This window comes from Phyllobates terribilis, unplaced genomic scaffold (genome assembly GCF_046119375.1).
Source record: "Phyllobates terribilis strain yellow unplaced genomic scaffold, ASM4611937v1 Scaffold_5__5_contigs__length_657084704, whole genome shotgun sequence".
Lineage (NCBI taxonomy): Eukaryota > Metazoa > Chordata > Amphibia > Anura > Dendrobatidae > Phyllobates > Phyllobates terribilis.
Window position 1 is genome coordinate 33523278 of NW_027362765.1, and position 21680 is coordinate 33544957.

General features: G+C 44.5%; 1 protein-coding gene across 1 annotated transcript; it reads right to left on the minus strand.

The window, feature by feature from the left end:
• Nucleotides 1–19: 19 nt before the first annotated feature.
• LOC141271854 (uncharacterized) lies at nt 20–20650 on the minus strand. The gene is made up of 7 exons (XM_073682049.1): nt 20573–20650; nt 5318–5435; nt 5009–5188; nt 4803–4926; nt 4622–4719; nt 4333–4423; nt 20–2832 (listed from the first exon to the last, which is right to left on the minus strand). The coding sequence occupies exons 1-7, from the start codon at nt 20596–20598 to the stop codon at nt 2276–2278; spliced, it is 1194 nt and encodes a 397-aa protein (XP_073538150.1). The 5' UTR covers nt 20599–20650; the 3' UTR covers nt 20–2275.
• Between the last annotated feature and the right edge of the window lie 1030 nt (nt 20651–21680).

Genomic DNA, 21680 nt, shown 5'->3' on the forward strand with positions numbered 1-21680 from the left:
ATTCTAAAAGAAACTCTAGAGGCAAAAATTATAGAATCCGGGCACCATGGCTGAATACAAATACTCCGGACCTGGCCTTCAGCATATTGGTACGAGATGGGGTCTTTGTCCCTGGAGCTTCTCTACTCGGTATAATGAGACTCACTGATCTTGTTCATATAAAGAGTGTTTGAGAATAATAGAAACTGCCTAAATATGAGGACCTTGTCTGATCTATATGTCATTGTATAAATAACTATGGAGATAGCGCTATTCTCTGTATAGAATACGCTGATAAGCAAAAGGGTAACAATGTTGTGAACTTTTGGGCTCCATATCTCACCATCCACTACTGCTTCTAACGTGATACTACCATCATTTTATAGACAATCATCTTGGTTATCTCATACATAAATTTGACTTGCAACTATTTTGCATATGATTAGTTATGCAGATTCCTGTCATGGCACTGCATTATTACTGTTTTGCTCCTAAAAATCTAAATTTTTATTATTTTGTTAGTATATTGTAAATTCATCTTTGGTTTTCAACACTGGCTGAATCCTTCTGGGCATGCTCTCGATCAGATTCAAACATGTCTCAACCGAAATCTGATCCCAGGTCTCTTCTAAACGTTTCCAAAGTTGATGCATACTGGTCGACTCACTTGGGTATGTATACAGTTTTTTTTTTCAACTTTAACCACAAGTGTTCGATTCGGTTGAGGTCTGGGGACTGTGGGGTCCATTCCAGCACCTCTACTTCATTGTGATTGAACCATTTCTTCACCAATCTCAAAGTATGCTTTGAGTCATTGTCCTACTGGAACACTATGTCGTCCTTTTCATACCCATAGTACTAAAGTGTATGAAGTAACTCATCTTGTAGGATTCTCACATATGCTCAGCGTCGACACCACCATCGATCCTGGTCAAGTATCCAATGCCTTTGGCTGTAAAACAACCTCATATCATTAAGCTTCCTCCGCCGAACTTCACAGTTGCTTCAGTTTCTCGATCCTTAAACCTCTTTTTCCCTTGTTTCTTCCAGACCCATTTGTACCCATCAGAGCCTAGTCTAATGACTTTAGTTTCACTGCTCCAAATTAACCGTTTCCAATCTACTACTGTCCACTTTTCTGAAAACTTGAACCAGCGCTTCTTATGACAATATTGAAGTTGAGGCCTCTTCACCTTTTTTTCGGGCCACCATTCAAGACTTGTGTAATATGCATTGCACGGTGCTTGCTTGGACATCTGTGATCTCAGTATTATGAAGCGCACAAGCCACCTTCACTGTCATGTTTGTCACGCCAGAACTGATGAGCCGACTTATTGACTTCAATATTTTGCCTGGACGCCCACCTCTTGGCTTTTGAAGGGATGGACGGACTTCATTTTATGTTCTTCCATTTGTCATGGCACTCACATGATGCAGTTAGACAATTTTCTTGGCCGAGAGACCACTATCGGTGAGCTGGCTGAAGCAGTTTTTCTTTTTTTTGGGAAATCTTTTTCGTGGCTGCTTCTCTATCTCAACCAGTGACCTTTTGCTTGGGAATCTACCTAATACCTAATAACATAATAACATAATAACTGAGCTATTAGGGAATCTGAGAAAAGGTAGTATTTTTAGTATACAAAAATACTAATCTGCATAACTAATCGTATGCTAAATAGTTGCAAATACTAATACACATAACTAAACATATGCTAAATAGTTGCAAGTCAAATTTATGTATGAGATAGCCAAGATGATTGTCTATAAAATGATGGTAGTCTCACTTTCGAAGCAGTAGTGGATGGTGAGATATGGAGCCGGAAATTCAAAAGTTCAAAACATTGTTACCCTTTTACTCGTCGGTGTATGTGATATTATTGTAGCCCTAATATTTCTGTACAGAGGTCTCTGAATAATCTTTTGCCAGCATTACAAACTGAGATAAGGGAGATGGAGAGTGGGAGACATTTTACCTTAATTGGAATGGATCACACCAGACATTCCAATAAAGGAATGGATCATATATGTAAATAGTAATTTGCAATAGGGAACAATTCAATGCAATTGCATTCAATATGCTTTTTAGATAACAGATGTACATTATATTACTACGGTATATTTTGTAATTCAAATGTAAGTTCTAACTTGCTTTCTCATTTACTTATTTATCATTATATTGACTCTCTGTTATGTGTTTTCTTGTACAGTTTGTCAAAAATATATGGTTTCTTCTTGTGTGAGCTTTCTTTTGTGGACAACAAAAAATTATTTTTTTAAGTAAAATATTTCCCACCTTCTAGGTATGCGAATGACTTTTTACTTTGTGAGATATCTGATGTCTAGTAAGACTCCTTTTGTTGGTAAAACATTTCCCACACTCTGAACATGAATAAGGCATCTCCCCTGTATGAGTTCTCTGATGTCTAAAAAAATTAGATTTATCTCCAAAACGTCTACCACATTCTGAACATGCAAATGGCTTCTCCCCTGTGTGAATTCTCTGATGTGTAACAAGATTTGTCTTACTTGCATAACAATTACCACATTCTGAACATGTATATGGTTTCTCCCCTGCGTGAACTCTTTTTTGGCTAACAAGCTCTGATTTCTGGTTAAAATATTTCCCACACTCTGAAGAAGAAAATCTTTCCTCCTCTATGTATATTTTTGGATGTGTAACAGTTGGATACTTAACACTTCTTTTGGGACTTTTGAAAGGATCAGGTGATAGATCTTTGCTGTGAAAGGATGACGACATATCTGGAATAGTGGCATTCACTTTAGTTATATCTTGATTGATTTCAAGGTCAATTGAAGATTTCAATTTTCCCTCTGATCTCCTGGTGCAGTCATCTGCCAAAAATAAAGATTATTTTTAAATAAATTATGATGAATTTTATATTTTTATAACATTTCTACAATACCCAAAGAAACTGCAAGTTATGTAGCAAAATTCAATTATGTACTAAGACAAAAACAGTTAAACATCTAACAGTAGACCTTGAAAAGCAACATGGCTTCTGTAAACCAATCCAACAAAATCTACGTTCCCAAAGCCAAATGTCCCCATTGCTCCTGAGCCTTACAGTGTGCCAAAAAATTGTCAGCGTCCACATGTTTAGCATTGCAGTGACGGAAAGAACCCATTTAAACATTTAGCACAAGTTGGGCACAACTTATTGGGTACTAAAATGACATATTTGCAATTTTCATTCTTCAACATCTACTGTGTGCTAGTTTCCAGAGAATACCTGTGGAGTCAAAATAGTCACTACTCCTAACGATGAATTCACTGAGGGATTTCCCAAAGCCAAATGGTGCTCCTTTCCTTTTGAGCCCTGCCATGTGCCCAAACAGTATGATATTGTTCTTTTTTAGGAGAAGTTGCAAAATATATTGTGAAGTTCATTTTTTCCCATTTTCCCTTGTAAAAAATGTATTGTGATACTCCTAAAGGGTTAAATTTCGTGAATGTAGTTTTTGATGCTATGAAAAGTGCCATTTTCTAAAATATAGGCATTCCAAGTAACTCCAAAAGTGATTTAGTCCCCAAAAAGTAGGTTTTATAAATTTCCTTGAACATATGATAATTGGTTGTTTTAGCTTTTTAACCCCTTTACGACCTACAATGTATAGTTACGTCATAAGTCTCCTCCCTTTGTTTGATGCGGGTTCTGTCGCTAAGCCCACATCTTTTCAGGCACATGACAGCTGATTTAATCAGCTGTCATGTGCCCTCAATAGCCGCGGGTGGAATCGCACCCGCGGCTGTTAATATGTTAAATGCCGCTGTCAATCTGTGACAGCGGCATTTAACTCGCGGTTACCGGAAGCGCGTTACAAGACCAGCCCATCGGCGCCCCTGTCACATGATTGTCGAAGACCTCCTTGCCTATCATTGCTGATCATTTTTTCTACACATATAAGGGCTGAAGCTCTGCTAAGTGTAGCACAAGTGGTCGGATGATCACAGCTTCAAGTCTCCTAAGGAACCTATTGAAGCCAGTGAAAAGTGTTAAAAAAAAGTCAGCGTAAAGGGAAACTCTGCTGTTATTGTACAGAAATTCACATATAGCCAAGATTAAAAATTATTACATTTAATTTACTCTACTAATTAGAGGATATTTTTATTTTCTGGCATCATAGATTTAACAATGGATGACTCCACTGCAAATTCTTATATAAATGTTCAATCTAATAGGGACAGTTTTGGGTGGAGGAGCATGCACTGGTCAAGCAGCAGAATAGTGACCTTTAATTGTGATATGACCAGACAACACCACCGAAAAAGCAGTGTCAGCCAGTGACTGAGAAGAATCTGTGACCTCTGCGCATCTAGTGGTTACTACTCACCTGGGTGGTCATATGTAGGAGTCTTCTCTTTACACCGCTCATCACCCCTCACATACGTCTCTGTAGTATTAATATGGGTCAGATCTTTATTCTGAAACAAATATTGTAAAAGTCACAGACAGATGGAGAAGTCACATCTATGATCAGCTCTAATCCTGCCATCTCCACCGTTCTCATTACACAAGTATAAAACATATAAAACTGATGGATAAAACAAGACTGAGCACAAGACCTTCACAGCCGTCTACGCATCATAGGGGAGATCTCATGACACCTTCTCACCATTTACCTGATGATCCTGAGGAACATTGGAATTTTGTTGTTGATAGTCCTGTGGAAGAAGAGGACGAGGACATATCTCTGGTGTTGTCATCTTACTGGATAGAACTGGAGGAAACACATACAGGGACTGAATTCATTCTTTACGTACAGATAATTATAGGCTGTGTATGTTTAGTCCTGTCTATTACCTGGTGATGTGAAGGGCTGGGGAACCTCCATCATGACGTCCTTGTACAGATCTTTGTGTCCTTCTAAATACTCCCACTCTTCCATAGAGAAATAGACGGTGACATCCTGACACCTTATAGGAACCTGGCAAATACAATGACACTGTCATCCCCCAATCCCTTCATAGCGTTACTATATAATGTCCCAGCATTCCCAGCAGTGTCACCTCTCCGGTCAGCAGCTCAATCATCTTATAGGTGAGTTCTAGGATCTTCTGGTCATTGATGTCCCCATGTATCTGGGCGTGAGGTGGAGGCCCCGTGATTGGGATAAGGGTTCTTCTCCATCCCTCAGACACCGGGGCCTGGCAGCGCTCACTAGAGGTCTTCTTCAGTACAATGTAATCCTGGTTATGGAGAGACACATTAATAAATCTCACTACACACATTTCCAGAGTCCTCACCTCTCCAGTTCTGTCCATCTGTTATTCCCATAGATAAGAATGATGTAATGTGACATCATCAGAATCTCTCACCTGTCCAGTAAGCCGGAAGAGGATCTCTAGGGTGAGGTGTAATATCTTCTCTGCCATTTTGTCCCTATCCATGTTTGATAGTTCAATCAGGAAAATTCTTTTATACAGAAGATCTCCACTGAGAGGATCCAATATTGTAGGGAACTGAATAAGAAGAAGATGAGGCTGATGTAACATCATAAAGATCCAGTTTAATAATACAATTACTGAGATAATAAGGGGAAACATAATAAGGTAAATCTAGTCAAACACCCGCGCTCCCAGAAGTGTAGAAAGTATATGAGAAGGAGAGGGAAGTCCACACCAAGCAGAAAATGGTATTGCACACACCTATTAATGATGTGATACAAATGAGGAATGGAATCAGTGATAAAAAAACCTATACCTTTGCACTTATGATATCCCATAAATAAAGCCTACAATCTACGTGGACTGTCTGAGCAAAGGAAGCAAATGTGGGCAACTTCCAGAAAAAATGGGGGAGTTGTGATACACATAAAAATACTGTTGCACAAACCAGTAAAAATAATGGCGGGTACATAACTAGGGAACTGGTAATTACACAGAAAATCTGCTCTCCATCCAATAATGTATAATAAAATCTAATTCTTCCTCAGAATCATAAGAATCAGGCTGCAGTTGGTATGTGGTAAGAAATGTTTTGTAGGCTGGAAAATGTACATGCAAAAATGTGAAGGAGGTTGTGGTAGTAGCAGCCTGATTACAATCAACCATCAGAGATATCACACATGAAACACGATAAACAGGTTGGACAAAAATGGAACAATGTAATATAGCCGGAGCAGGATGAATACCCACTCACCGCTATGGAGACCTGGTCAGGAAGTCCAATATTTGGAAACCTATCTTTAGTTAGTGCAGTAAAATCCAGACAATATCTCTCACAAGGACAAACTCTGGAGTATGCCAATTAAAGCAAATGATGTGCTAAGGTGCGATGCCGCGATCCGTGAGCTCCGGCCGGTGACATTTCTGGAAACTAAAGCAGGGCACTGAAGCCTTGAACAGCGTGTGATGTCACACAATCAGAAGAGTATGGGAGCCGATTGGGTCCACACTTCCTTACACGTTTCGGAAATCACGGTTGCTTGCTTTGCTCAAACAGTCCATGTGGATTGTAGGCTTTATTTATGGGATATACTTACCGCAAAGGTACAGTGCCTACAAGTAGTATTCAACCCCCTGCAGATTTAGCTGGTTGACACATGCGGAATTAACTTGGCATTGTGACATTTGTACTGTAGATCAGCCTGGAAGTGGGAAATGCACTGCAGCAATTTTTTTTTTTTTTTTTTTTAAAAACGTTAAAAGTTAATTCAGAGTGTCATTTATTATTCAACCCCTAAAACCACAAGAATTCTGTTTGGTCCCCCTAAAGTATTAAGAAGTAGTTCAGGCACCAAGAATAATGAGCTTCACATGTGTGGATTAAAGATCTCTTTTGCCAGCCTTTTCTGACTATTTAAGACCCTCCCCAAACTTGTGAACAGCACTCAGACATGGTCAACATGGGAAAGACAAAGGAGCATTCCAAGGCCATCAGAGACAAGATCGTGGAGGGTCACAAGGCTGGCAAGGGGTACAAAACCCTTTCCAAGGAGTTGGGCCTACCTGTCTTCACTGTTGGGAGCATCATCCGTAAGTGGAAGGCTTATGGAACTACTGTTAGCCTTCCACGGCCTGGACAGCCTTTGAAAGTGTCCTCCCGTGCCGAGGCCAGGCTTGTCCGAAGAGTTAAGGCTAACCCAAGGACAACAAGGAAGGAGCTCCGGGAAGATCTCATGGCAGTGGGGACATTGGTTTCAGTCAATACCATAAGTAATGTACTCCACCGCAATGGTCTCCGTTCCAGACGAGCCCGTAAGGTACCTTTACTTTCAAAGCGTCATGTCAAGGCTCGTCTACAGTTTGCTCATGATCACTTGGAGGACTCTGAGACAGACTGGTTTAAGGTTCTATGGTCTGATGAGACCAAGATCGAGATTTTTGGTGCCAACCACACACGTGACGTTTGGAGACTGGATGGCACTGCATACGACCCCAAGAATACCATCCCTACAGTCAAGCATGGTGGTGGCAGCATCATGCTGTGGGGCTGTTTCTCAGCCAAGGGGCCTGGCCATCTGGTCCGCATCCATGGGAAGATGGATAGCATGGCCTACCTGGAGATTTTGGCCAAGAACCTCCGCTCCTCCATCAAGGATCTTAAGATAGGTCGTAATTTCATCTTCCAACAAGACAACGACCCAAAGGTCGTAATTTCATCTTCCAATAAGACAACGACCCAAAGCACACAGCCAAGAAAATCAAGGCCTGGTTCAAGAGGGAAAAAGTCAAGGTGTTGGAGTGGCCTAGTCAGTCTCCTGACCTTAACCCAATTGAAAACTTGTGTAAGGAGCTCAAGAATAAAGTCCACATGAGACACCCAAAGAACCTAGATAACTTGGAGAAGATCTGCATGGAGGAGTGGGCCAAGATAACTCCACAGACCTGTGCCGGCCTGATCAGGTCTTATAAAAGACGATTATTAGCTGTAATTGCAAACAAGGGTTATTCCACAAAATATTAAACATAGGGGTTGTATAATAATTGACCCACACTTTTATGTTTAAAATTTAATAAAATTCAACTGAGCAACATAACTTTTTGGTTTGTAAGATTTATGCTTCTGTTCATAAAACCTCTCATTTGCAGTTTGAAGGCTCTAACTTATTTGCATCTTATCAAACCAGCTAAATCTGCAGGGGGTTGAATACTACTTGTAGGCACTGTATATGTTTTTTAGCAATGATTCTACCAACATATAATGCTATACAACATGCAAATGTTGTGTTCTCAGATCATATAAATTGGAATATCATAAACATCACCCACTTGCTTCATTTGTTACTCTGATGCGACTGTAAAATAAAACTCTGCTCTTCACATTCACTTGTTCATACAACTACCCAAATAGGATGACAATGAGCTAGGCGCACCCCACAGCCAGCTCACACATCCAACACCACACTTCTGGCAGCCACCGCTCGCCATTTTGAATGGTCATGGAGACACCTGCCCTGGGTGACACACTAAACACATGCACAGCTAACTTGCACTTTGACATACACTGGGTAAAAAAAAAAAAAAAAACAATTATACTTTTCCTCTTTGAGGTTGTGGGTACATTTAGTGCAGCAAAGAGAAAGCTTATTAAACTTTAGATTTTATATACCAAAAATAAAGCTCAATGCTCAAAAAAAATGGCAAAAAATGGAATGATATTATGATTTATACACAAGGCAAAAACAGTGCAAAGATAAATGGGTTAAATACAGAAATGTCTTAGGGATTGAACTTTCTGGCGGAGGAGATCACCACAGAAATTAGGACAGATCTACAATTCACATAGTCTCTCCTGGATCTGACAATGAATTCTTCTTTCTGGAGGAGGTATTATAAAAGGGTCTCAGGTGAGAGGAGGATGGCTAATTGTATGCACAGAAAGATGCTGCAAAGACTTGATATTATATTTCTGTGGTTTCCCGAGGGTGAAAATCCTGGTGGTTGAACCCACAAAGGAATTAGGTCTCCGGATCACAGATATATCTGTGGATGGTGTTGATTTCAGATTACTATTGATATGACATCGTAACATTGCATTTCCATTGTGCCATTTGATGCTAGAGACGTCCAGACGACTCGCTAATTTATTTATTTGCACACAGAGGAGGAGGCTTAAGTGATTTTGAATTTTGAATCTTCTGATCCTGATCACAATCCATGTCATGGAATATACCGTAAGTTGAATTGCTGAGTAAGACTTCTCCTCCATGCTTTCATCCACTCGCTATGTTGGTCAGTTTCAGCCACTGATTGGCTGTAGAGATCATGTTTGTTAAGGCTTAACTTTTCTACCAATCCCCTAAAATCTTGCATTCTCTTTCCTCCTACACTTAATCTAGCTCACTTTCTGTCTTTGAACCAGTCACTGAAGAAGTTAACCATGCTACTCGCATCTTCTTACCCTACTACCTGCATCACTGATACTATCCCCTCTCACCTCCTCCAATCCCTTTCCCCAGCGGCCACCATACACTTAACTAAAATACGTAACCTCGCTCATCCAGTATCTTTCCCTCCTTCTTTAAACATGGCAGCATACACCCATTACTTAATATATCCTCCCTCGGCCAGAACTGCGCTGCTAACTACAGACATGTCTCTATTTTCCCCTTCATCTGTAACTTCCAGGAATGCTTGGTCTACTCTGCTCTGATCCGCTATCTCTCAGATAAAAGGAGTCGCAGATTCAAGTGATAATATAAGTGTATATACACAGAAAAAATACACCTAAAATTAATTGTTTATTAGTATCATTAAAATATTATTAGCCCTCAAAAAACACAAAAGAACCAAGAAACAAAAAACGTCCAGAAAAAGTTCCCAGCTCAATAGTTACAATCAAATGGAGAAGGGGCAATGCCCTAAACTGGCCCCTAATCTCTCCCAGCCTACCAGCGCAGGTTGGCACCCTCTTGAACGCAAATGGCGCCCCCGCTCCCCGTATGCTCACTCTAAAGGTACCTACAAATCCCTGAGCAGATGATAAGTGATGGGAGTTAAATATCCGTGTCAGGGGACGAAAGAGGATGACCAACACTACATACCCGAGTCACCAAGGTCATCAGCACTGTGTGGTACCTGCAGTGTACAGGTGTGGTAAATTAAATATTACAATCAGGAGGTGACAGTAGTATACCACCTACTGTCAATTGATTACACTAATGACCCCGATGCCAAGAGAATGTCTAACATTAATTGTAAAGATAGTACCAGTTATGAATCTCCAACAGGCTGTAACCATAATAAAGAATCAATAGTTATTTAAACAGTATCAAACAATATGGGAGCAATCTTGTGTCCCTCACCAGAGTAGGGGAAAATGTCCCTCTAAATAATTGAAGATAACATACTATAAAAAACTTTAGTGCCATTGTATGCATAAAGTGACAGCATTAATCAGCCAAAGGGTCAAGAGGAGCCATCCTGGCGTGCAGTTCCCGGCCGGATCCCGAACCTGCGCAGTTTCCCCTGTACGGACAGCGCTCTTCTTCCTGCCGTCTGTATAGCCTTGTGCAGCAGAAAACTTGTGCACAGACGAGTCACCCTGTTTTCCCAGCGCCTGCGCACAAGTTTCCTGCTGCACAACACTACACAGACGGCAGGGAGAAGAGTGCCATCCGTAAAAGGGAAACAGCGCAGGCGCGGGATCCGGCCGGGAAATGCACATCACAGGGCCCTGTGACGTGCAGGGGAGGTGGGGTGAGTATGTAAATGAAGCAAGTAGGCGGCTGCAGCCGGGGGTCACATGATGCCTGTGAGCAGCCGATAGCGCCGCTCACAGGCAGTAACTGCAACAGAAGGTAATTACAAAGACACTTATGGGCCCGGGGGGAATATCAGAAAGAGTTCGAGGAGCATTTGTTTTTTTTTTGCTTTCTTTCAGTCCTTGCTCAGCCCAATAAGGGGGCAATAGCCTCGTGATCCACGGAGTGTCTAGTATCGCTGCATAACCGCCCTATTTTTGCTGCTCCGGTGAATAATTTTTAGGTCATTGTTGGATGTTTCTGCTGACAGTAATAAAGTGTGACCGTTGAATGACTGTAAGAGGTTTTTTACCCTTCTGAGTTTTTCCCGTAGCTGCCTGTTGTTTCTGATTCTATGACTCGTTTTGGATGCGCCTTTTGTTATGCCTATGGTTTTTTGTTGGGCAGAGTGGAATACCGAACCGTCGAGAAATGTTTTTGATTTTTTTGGATACGAGTTTAGCCAGGGGCCTTTTGCTGTTACGCTCACCGGGATCCTTGGATTCTGCTTGTGAGAGTTTAATTAATACTTTGCTTGTTGGGCAGGAACATTCTGCCGCGGGGTGGGCTCCCCTGCAGGCTGAGCATTCATGTATGTATCTGCATAAGCCGACAAACAACAATGTCCGTCGTTATACTACCAGCAGGCCCTTGGTCTACGTACGACCACTGAATTTTAGCCTGCTGTTGTCGGTTGTTCATTGGCTGCTGTTGTAAATGGATGGTGTTTTTGTGATAGCATTAGTTGTAGCCATACGTTAGTAGCTTTTACCCGTCCCCCCCTGCCCAGCTGTAGTTGCAGCCGTGGGCTTTGTACGAATTATACACAGTATCTTGGTATATGAATAGTTGAGACAGCGTTCCGGATGCTTTTAGTCCATAGTGCAACCGAGCACAGAGAACGCCTGTAACCAGTTGCTCACTGTTTTTGTGACCTTTTGTCTGCATTTTTCGAACTGTCTGTTGGCTACCCTTCTCTCTTTGTCGATAGTATGCTGGTCAGTGGATACAAGTGACCATATTTCGATGTACTCGTTATTCCATATTTTTGCTTTAGTTTCCTCATCTATGTGTGAGCTTAATGGGCTGATCCCGCAAAAGAATGCGTCTTTATGCACGCCGGCTAATGGCGGTGTCATTTTTGTCGTATTATTTTCCGTGCCTGGTGGCGTGGATAGTTGGTCAACTAGGGCCTTAAGGGCCGCTATCAAATAGTTGTTGCTACTTCCCATTCCCGTTATGTCACTCTCACCCGTGCCTGCAGCTGGAGGAGGGACTCTGATGTATGGAGGAACTCCGGCACCAGTATCGTCCGGGATTAGAGGCGTGCCTTGGCTTGAAGTCCTGCGTGATGTCATTGGCTCGTGCAGGCTGAAAGCTCTAGAGGGTGCCATTGTCTCGCTTCTGTCCCCCGAAGGACAGGATCGATACGACTGGCTGTCGGGGCTCACCAATGAGCTTGACATCTCGGATGGTGAGCGCCACCTGGAGGACCTAGCCAGTGCCCCCTCCTGTGTGATGTCGATCTCCTCCATGCCTGTGCCGACAGCTCCTCTCGCCGGCATGTGTATACAGGCATGTGGGTACTACTTGTGGCCAGCTGGTGGACGTAAAGGGCACGGTAAAACAGATGGGATCGGTTGGGAGCTGCACTGTTGTAGTTACAGAGGGGGGCGCGGAGTTAACTGCATCCCCTGCATCGCGATTATTGATGCTGAGGTGAATGGATGAGAGCTGGGCTACTGTCATCTCAGGGGGCGCAGAGGTGAATGCGTTTCCTACCGCACATGTCAGTGGGGTATTGTTTTGTGATGTGTTGTGGGGAACTTTTTCTTTTCTTTTTGCTTGAGGGGGAGGCAGAGCACAACTCCTTGCCAAGAATTTGGCTCTGCCTCTGCACTGTGCTGAGGGGGCGGGGACTTCTTGCTCTGTGGACGGCTGTGACTGAAGAGCTGAGCTCCGGAGGGCGGGAGTGCCTGCCGGACCTCCGCTCTCCAGGGCGCTTCCCTGATGGGAGACAGGGACCGGGAAGGTGAGTATGCCGGGGTGGGGGGGTAGCGTCACACGCGCTGGGGACTTCTGAGATTGAGGCCCCCGGCTTCGGCGGGACAGGTGCGTACTTGTTGCCAGCTGGTGGGTGTAAGGGGCATGTTAAAACTGAGGTGATCGTTTGTGAGCTGAGCTGCTGTAGTTATGGTGGTTGCGGGGTTAAGCGCATCCGTCGCCACGCCATTGTTGCTGCCGGGGTGAATAGATGAGAGCTGGGCTAATGTCATGTCCGGGGGTGCCGAAGTGGGTACGATCCCTGCCGTGCCTGTCAGTGGGGTATTGTTGTGTGTGGTGTTTTGTGTACTTTTACTTTTATTTTTATTCTTACTATTGTTTTGTTTTTTTATTTGGTGCCAGAGGAGGAGAGCAGAGCTCCTGGGAGAGAACTGTAAGCCAGCGCTCTGCTCTGCCTCAGCCTCTGCTGTGTGATGAAGGGGCGGGGTCTTATGACATTGAGACCAGCGGGTTCTGCGGGACAGTGGGGTGCTGTTCCTGAAGCGCTCTGGAGGGCGCACCTTCAACGTGGACTGTAGCCAGGTAGTGGAGCATGAGGGGAGGGGGGGTCGTGCCTGGAACATCGCGGCCGCCAGCGACGGGTGCCGGCCTAGAGCATGTGCCTCGCTGGCCGCCGCTGCCTGGGCTGCAGCATGCGGTGCCTGCCTAGGTGACATGGGGGGGCAGGAGCTCTCTCGATCTAACCGGCTCCACGTTGGACACTGGCGGCGGGTGCGGACCAAGTCCAGGCGCTGCACTGGCCGCACCGCTGCCTGTGCGCAGCATGCGGCGCCTGCCTGGGTGTGGGAGCAGCGTTATATACATTTCCTTCGACGGCAGGCGCGGGCCTATATCCAGCGCTGCGTTTGTCGCTGGTGCAGCCGCCACCTGTGTCGCATCACATGGAGCCTGGCTGGAGGGCTCCTGACTCGCCGCAGACACCGGTGGTGGGCATGGGCCTAGCACCTGAGACACACCGTCCGCCGGTACCACGGCACGCAGTGGGTCGGGGAGCATGGTGAGAGGGGGCAAGGTGAACAGAGAGGGGGTCGCTGGCGGCATGGGTCTCTCGCCGCGAGGGGGCTGCAGGGGACAGGCCGGCACTACGGGGACTGACATTAGAAGTGGAGATTCAGAGCTGGGTACAGGGGGATGAGGGCTAAGCCCAGAGATGAGGGCCTGTAACCAGCGCTCGCCCCCCTGTGTAAACCAAGCCCACAGGGCCTCAACAAACTGATCTGATCCTTCCATGAGACTCTCGATTCCAGGGCCAATCGATTCCAGGACCACCGGGGAAAGGAAGGAGGGTGGGACATCTCTGTTTTTTTTATAACTATGGGACGGCTTGTGACAGCCATCCCTTTCACTTTATTGGTCCCTTCGGTCCTAAGGGGCAGCGGAGGGGACCACCAATCGCCACGGCTCAGGGAGGAGCCACCACAGTCAGAAGCACTTTCCTTATTGAGTGCAGCGCCAGCCAGGAAGCACTGCTGGAATTGGAGAACACTCCAAAAGGCCCTAAGTCGCCATTGTGTTGACTTTGAGATGCAAAGAAATTTAGCAAAGGAAGCGGAGAAGCTTGTGGCTCTTCTAGAAAGACTTAGATGTGACCCTGCATTTAGATTCATGCAATAGGTCTTTCAGGGGAACACTGCAGAGAACTGGAGCACTACTTAAAGTTGATTATCTCGGAACCTTGGAAATCTTGTCACAATATGACAGAGTACTCAAAGAGCATCTAGAAAAAAATCCAGCTCATTATTTCTAAATATTTGTGCAAAACATGTCCTGGATGCCATAATTTCAGAAAGGTAAGAAGCTATTAATTTGTGATGCTACTCCAGATGTCTTGCACACTGAAAAACAATTTTATAGTTTTAAGGTATGTTTCCAGGGATCCCCAAACAGGAATTTGGCATGTCCAAGAAAGGTTTTTGGAATTTTTTGTTTTCTTTTCACAAGATGGGCGAACAAATTGTGGACATGATTATATCAAGACTGAATGAGCATGCCAATGACCTCAAAAACTGCAGAGGCCAGGGATATTATAATGGAGCAAACATGTCTGGTAGGATTAAAGGTGTAAGGGCCAAAATTCTTCTGTCCTTGTGCTGCCCATTCTTTAAACGTTGTAGGTGTGCAAGCTCCTGCAAGCTGCCCTAAAATGAAGACTTTTTTTGGAAACGTAAACCAGCTATACATTCTGTTTAGCAACAGCCATGAGAGATGGAGCACCTTGCTGGATATAGTTGGAAGGTCTTTGCAGGGTTTAAGTGACACCAGGTGGAGCTCAAGAATAGAGGCTGTACGTCACATTGCTCAAAAGCTGCCAAGCATTTTGAAGGCTCTTGATAAAGTTATTTCTGCTGGAAAACTTACAAATGATGCACATTTGGAAGCTGAAGGTCTCCCTTGACTATTTTTCATGGTAGTGGTTTTAGCGACATTTTAGGTAAAAGTTCTTACCAGTTTTGAGGAGAGAAACAAAATACTACAATCTAGATCTGTCTCCTTGGAAGTTGGAGCTGCCAAAAACAGAAAGCTCTCTCTGAAGAGATGAAATTACTCTAGGAAAAGTAGACTACTCTGCTTTTCTGAAGCTAATTTGGTAACAGATTGCATGGGTATTCAAAGCAACATGAAGCTGCAAATCCTGAAGAGCACTTCAAAGCTAATTTCTTTCTTGTGGCAATGGACACTATAATTTCTGATCTACACCAGCGAATCTGCAAGTTGTTTGTTCCTATTCTTAATTTGATAACGAGCAAAAATTTTAGGATGATATCCAACAACCTCTCTCACCCTATATTTTTATAACCGAAAGCACTATGTAGGTATCATTAAAATATAACCTTTACTAATTAGTTTTAAATTTGAACAATAGTTCCTGTAAAGACCTGGGTATAACATAGAAAAAATAAAAAACAGATGACACAAACAAGGCCAAACAGAATTGGCCTACAACATAGAAGTAAAAAATGCACTCATGAATAGTGCACTACACTTACAAATAGTAAATGAATGCCGGAACTGCATAAGTTGTTTGAGTGACAATGGTCATCTCTAAACCTTTATGTATAGATATACAGTGGTGGCCAAAAGTATTGGCAACCCTGCAATTCTGTCAGATAATACTCAGTTTCTTCCTGAAAATGATTGCAATCACAAATTCTTTGGTATTATTATCTTCATTTAATTTGTCTTCAATGAAAAAAACACAAAAAGAATTGTCCTAAAGTCAAATTGGATATAATTCCACACCAAACCTAAAAAAGGGGGTGGACAAAAGTATTGGCACTGTTTGAAAAATCATGTGATGCTTCTCTAATTCGTGTAATTAACAGCACCTGTAACTTACCTGTGGCACCTAACAGGTGTTGGCAATAACTAAATCACACTTGCAGTCAGTTAACATGGATTAAAGTTGATTCAACCTCTGCCCTGTGTCCTTGTGTGTACCACATTGAGCATGGAGAAAAGAAAGAAGACCAGAGAACTGTCTGAGGACTTGAGAAACCAAATTGTGAGGAAGCATGAGCAATCTCAAGGCTACAAGTCCATCTCCAAAGACCTGAATGTTCCTGTGTCTTCCGTGCGCAGTGTCATCAAGAAGTTTAAAGCCCATGGCACTGTGACTAACCTCCCTAGATGTGGACGGAAAAGAAAAATTGAAGAGAGATTTCAACGCAAGATTGTGTGGATGGTGGACAAAGAACCTCGACTAACATCCAAACAAGTTCAAGCTGCCCTGTAGTCCGAGGGTGCAACAGTGTCAACCCGTACTATCAGTCGGCGTCTGAATGAAAAGGGACTGTATGGTAGGATACCCAGGAAGACCCCACTTCTTACCCCGAGACATAAAAAAGCCAGGCTGGAGTTTGCCAAAACTTACCTGAGAAAGCCTAAAACATTTTGGAAGAATGTTCTCTGGTCAGATGAGACAAAAGTAGAGCTTTTTGGGAAAAAGCATCAACATAGAGGGTACAGGAAAAAAAAAGAGGCATTCAAAGAAAAGAACACGGTCCCTACAGTCAAACATGGCGGAGGTTCCCTGATGTTTTGGGGTTGCTTTGCTGCCTCTGGCACTGGACTGCTTGACCGTGTGCATGGCATTATGAAGTCTGAAGACTACCAACAAATTTTGCAGCATAATGTAGGGCCCAGTGTGAGAAAGCTGGGTTTCCCTCAGAGGTCATAGGTCTTCCAGCAGGACAATGACCTAAAACACACTTCCAAAAGCACTATAAAATGGTTTGAGAGAAAGCACTGGAGACTTCTAAGGTGGCCAGCAATGAGTCCAGACCTGAATCCCATAGAACACCTGTGGAGAGATCTCAAAATGGCTGTTTAGAGAAGGCACACTTCAAATATCAGGGACCTGGAGCAGTTTGCCAAAGAAGAATGGTCTACAATTCCAGCAGAGCATTGTAAGAAACTCATTGATGGTTACCGGAAGCGGTTGTTCGCAGTTATTTTGGCTAAAGGTTGTGCAACCAAGTATTAGGCTGAGGGTGCCAATACTTTTGACTGGCCCATTTTTGGAGTTTTGTGTGAAATGATCAATGATTTGATTTTTGCTTCATTCTCTTTTGTGTTTTTTCCTTGCAAGCAAATTAAATGAAGGTAATAATACCAAAGAATTTGTGATTGCAATCATTTTCAGGAAGAAACTTAGTATTATCTGACAGAATTGCAGGGGTGCCAATACTTTTGGCCACCACTGTATATAAAGCCAAAGATTTGGAAAGATCTCACCATATTCCAGTCATGCATAGTGCGCACCTCTGAAGCCGTGAAGCATACACCTGGCTACATAGCCGCAGTGACGCTGCCGGAATGAGTGGTGTGCATGAGCACATTTGCATTAGCTGGCGATGACGCCACTCGTGCAAATTATGCACAGGGGCGTGATAACATGGCAAGAGGGCTGACTAGTCAAAGCCCTCATTAGAATTGGGAAAGAAGAGGTCATAAATGCTTTTTTAAAGCATTTATTTAACTGATATATGTTACACAGGACTGGTTAGGGAGGGGGTATAATCGCATATAGCTGACTGCTGCTGGATTAGAGGGCACAGCGGACCTAATAGGTTCCCTTTAACCCTCAACTGGTGAGGTGGGATTTTCGTCACGCAACTGGTGATGTGGGGTTTCCTATACCCCAGTGTTTAGAAATCTCTTATTTTTACAGAAAATGCAAAGATCACGTTTGTTTTAATCGTTTTCTTATTGGTGATTGATTACACATGAGTATAACAAATTTTTGACACCCACAAATGGATGGAAGCTAGTGAGACACGTATCCTCATACCAGCATTCAATGAATGGCAGCCGAACAAAAATTCCCTGGGGAGTGGCAAACCCCACCTCACCAGTTGAGGGTTAAGGACATTGGTTAACAATAACCAGAGAGTGGTCAATGTGTTTGTGAGATGATTAAAAGGCACTTAGTGCAGAAATTTAACATAGCCAATAATCTAATTCCCATGTCTCTTATTTAAAGGGATTGCCCAGTCCATATGGATAAGTCTGCAGTCACTTTGTGTGACTACAGACTTATGAATCCCACCAGCACAAGCACTGTGCGCAAAGGGTATTCGGCGATTTCTGAGCTGGGACCGGAGGGCATGTATGTGTTATACATGCTCCCGGCCAGTGGGCGCGACCTCTCTCTCCATAAACATGCACTCTGTGCCCACTGTTCAGGAGTATGTATAACGCATACATTCCCTCCGGTCTCGGCTCAGAAACCGGTGAATCTCCGCAATGCACAGTGCAGGGATTCATAAGTCTGCAGTTACACAGAGTGACTGCAGAAATTTCAATATGGACCAGAAAACCGCTTAAATGCTGAAATTCAAGAAATGCATATTGGTAAATGCCTTATCATCATCTCAACAATACCCAGAAAATGGCCAATCCTTTTAATCATAGTTTAAAGCTTTGAAAGAATTTACTTTAATGTTGATGTCCCCCCTTATATCATAAAATAATAAATAAACAGAAACTGCTTTTCTAATAGACCAACAGGTCCAGAAGAGATCCCTTTTCAACAGTCACCTCATTATCAAAACAAGCTGGATTACAATGAGAGATGACAGAAACCACCATCATTCACAGTAGTTAGTGTCATAGCTCACCTCTTCCCCCTTCCTGCACATTGACATCTGAATGTCACAAAGGCTGTGTGCCCACGTAGCATTTTTCAAGCGTATATGCTGCGGAATTTCCGCAGCGTAAACGCTTGAAAAACACATGTATATCTGCACCCCATGGTCCCCAATGGGATTCCGCAAGTTCTATGCACATGCTGCGGATTTTTCCGCAGCGTTTATGCCGCGTTCAAAAATCCGCAGCATGTCATTTAATTTTGCGTTTCCGCAAGCGGAATTGCCTTTGTCCAATGCATAAAAAACGCAAGGCAATTCCGCATGTGGAAAACGCGTGATAAACGCGCGAAAAATGCGCGATAAACGTGTGCGGAATTCCGCATGCGTTTTTCCGGGAGAGGACTTGCATTTATGCAGCAGAAATTTTCTGCTTCATAAATGCAACGTGGGCACATAGCCTAAACATGAGAACATGTATAGAAAACTCTCCCAAGGAAATAGAGTCCCTTATAATGTGTTGTGATATATATACATGCTTTGAATATGTCCAATGTCCATATCTTTAAACAGGCAAGAGAGCAGAAAGCAGAATATAATAATCTGCAATCAGAAATACAGATGCTAAAAAAATTATCACAATCCGGTTTCAATTAGTTTAAAATATGTATGCGACACATTCCCTTAAAGAAAATAATTAAAATATATCTAAAACGAGTATAGGGCATTTTATGAAATATTTAATAGGTTAGAGTAGAGTAGGGCCCGGCCAGAAGAGTCTCTTTGTCGTGGTGGCGACTTAAAAATTCTTTTGGCCAAAACAAAAGCTGCTGGATATGTATGTGATGTGGTGTTCAATGGGAACTGGTAATGTGTGATTGGTGAGGATGGGGTGCAGAAGGAGAGTTTTCCAAGAGTGGGCGGTGGGACTGTGGAAGATTCAAGGGATGGAGGCGAAGATGGAGCCTGGGCAGAATCTCAACTCAAGGGGCCCTGAAACGCTTGGTGGTAGCCCTGCGTGTTGTGTGCGAAGGGGATGGCGGTACAGTGGAAACAATGTACTGTGTGGGGCGCATGGTGGTACTGGGGGAACATTATACTGTGTGTGGGGCGCATGGCGGTACTGGGGGAACATTATACTGTGTGTGGGGAGATGGCGGGACTGTGGGAACATTATACTGTGTGGGGGGATGGCTGTACTATGGGAACATTATACTGTGTGTGGGAGGATGGCGGTACTGTGGGAACATTATACTGTGTGTGGGAGGATGGCGGTACTGTGGGAACATTATACTGTGTGTGGGGGGATGGCGGTGCTGTGGGAACATTATACTGTGTGTGGGGAGATGGCGGTACTGTGGGAACATTATACTGTGTGTGGGGGGATGGCTGTACTATGGGAACATTATACTGTGTGTGGGGGGATGGCGGTGCTGTGGGAACATTATACTGTGTGGGGGGATGGCGGTACTGTGGGAACATTATACTGTGTGTGGGAGGATGGCGGTACTGTGGGAACATTATACTGTGTGTGGGGCCAAAAAGTGTTAATGTACTATGTGAGGAAAATTTCTTACTTCTTGTTTTCCACAGTTGGGTGGTATGTATCTATCAGAGGAAGAGGAGCAAAACGTCAGGAGTCATAGAAAGTAGTAACAGAAAAGCACCAAAATAGTCTCAGCACTGAGGGGGTTAATGCCCCCCCGCGCGCCCAGTAATGGGGTCTCTCCACATACCTGCACCTGCAGAGCCGCCACCACATATATGGCTGTTCTGTGCGCACAGGACCTGTGATGAGGTCACAGGAGGGGAGGAGTCAGGGGTCACATGATCAGGGGCCTCAGTGGATGCAGGACTCTGCTGTGCTGGTTGTCATGGTGCTGGATGAGGTGAAGGTTATGTGTGGGGTCAGGAGGGGTTTACAGTGTGGATGTAGCAGAGCCGCGTGTGTACGAGGTGTACGGAGCGGAGCCGCGTGTGTACGAGGTGTACGGAGCGGAGCCGCGCGTGTACGAGGCGTACGGAGCGGAGCCGCGCGTGTACGAGGGGTACGGAGCTGAGCCGCGCGTGTATGAGGCGTACGGAGCGGAGCCGCGCGTGTACGAGGCGTACGGAGCGGAGCCGCGCGTGTACGAGGCGTACGGAGCGGAGCCGCGCGTGTACGAGGCGTACGGAGCGGAGCCGCGTGTGTACGGAGCGGAGCCGCGTGTGTATGAGGTGTACGGAGCGGAGCGCGCACGTGTACGAGGCGTGCGGAGCGGAGCCGCGCGTGTACGAGGCGTGCGGAGCGGAGCCGCGAGTGTGCGAGGTGTGCGGAGCGGAGCTGCGCGTGTACGAGGAGTGCGGAGCCGCGCGTGTACGAGGCGTGCAGAGCAGAGCCGTGTGTGCGACGTGTACGGAGCAGAGCCGTGTGTGTAAGGAGCAGAGCTTTGGGTGTACGGAGCAGAGCCGTGGATGTACGGAGCGGAGTCGTGTGTGTACAACGTGTACGGAGCGGAGTTGTGTGTGTGTGGGTGTACAACGTGAACTGAGAGAAACAGTGAGTGTACAAAGCAGAGTCATGCATGTACACCATGTACGGAGCGGTACTGTGTATGTACGATGTTTACAGAGTGGGGTCGTGCGTATATGAAGTGTACGGAGACGGAGCGGATCTGTGCATGTATAGAGCGGAGCCATGCATCTACGAAGTGTATGGAGCAGAGTCGTGCATGTAGGGGGTGTACAGAGCAGAGCCATGGGTGTACGGAATGGAGCCGTGGGTGTACAACGTGTACGGAGAGGTACTGTGGGTGGAAGGAGTGGAGCCGTGTATGTACAACGTGTACGGGGCGGAGTCGTGTA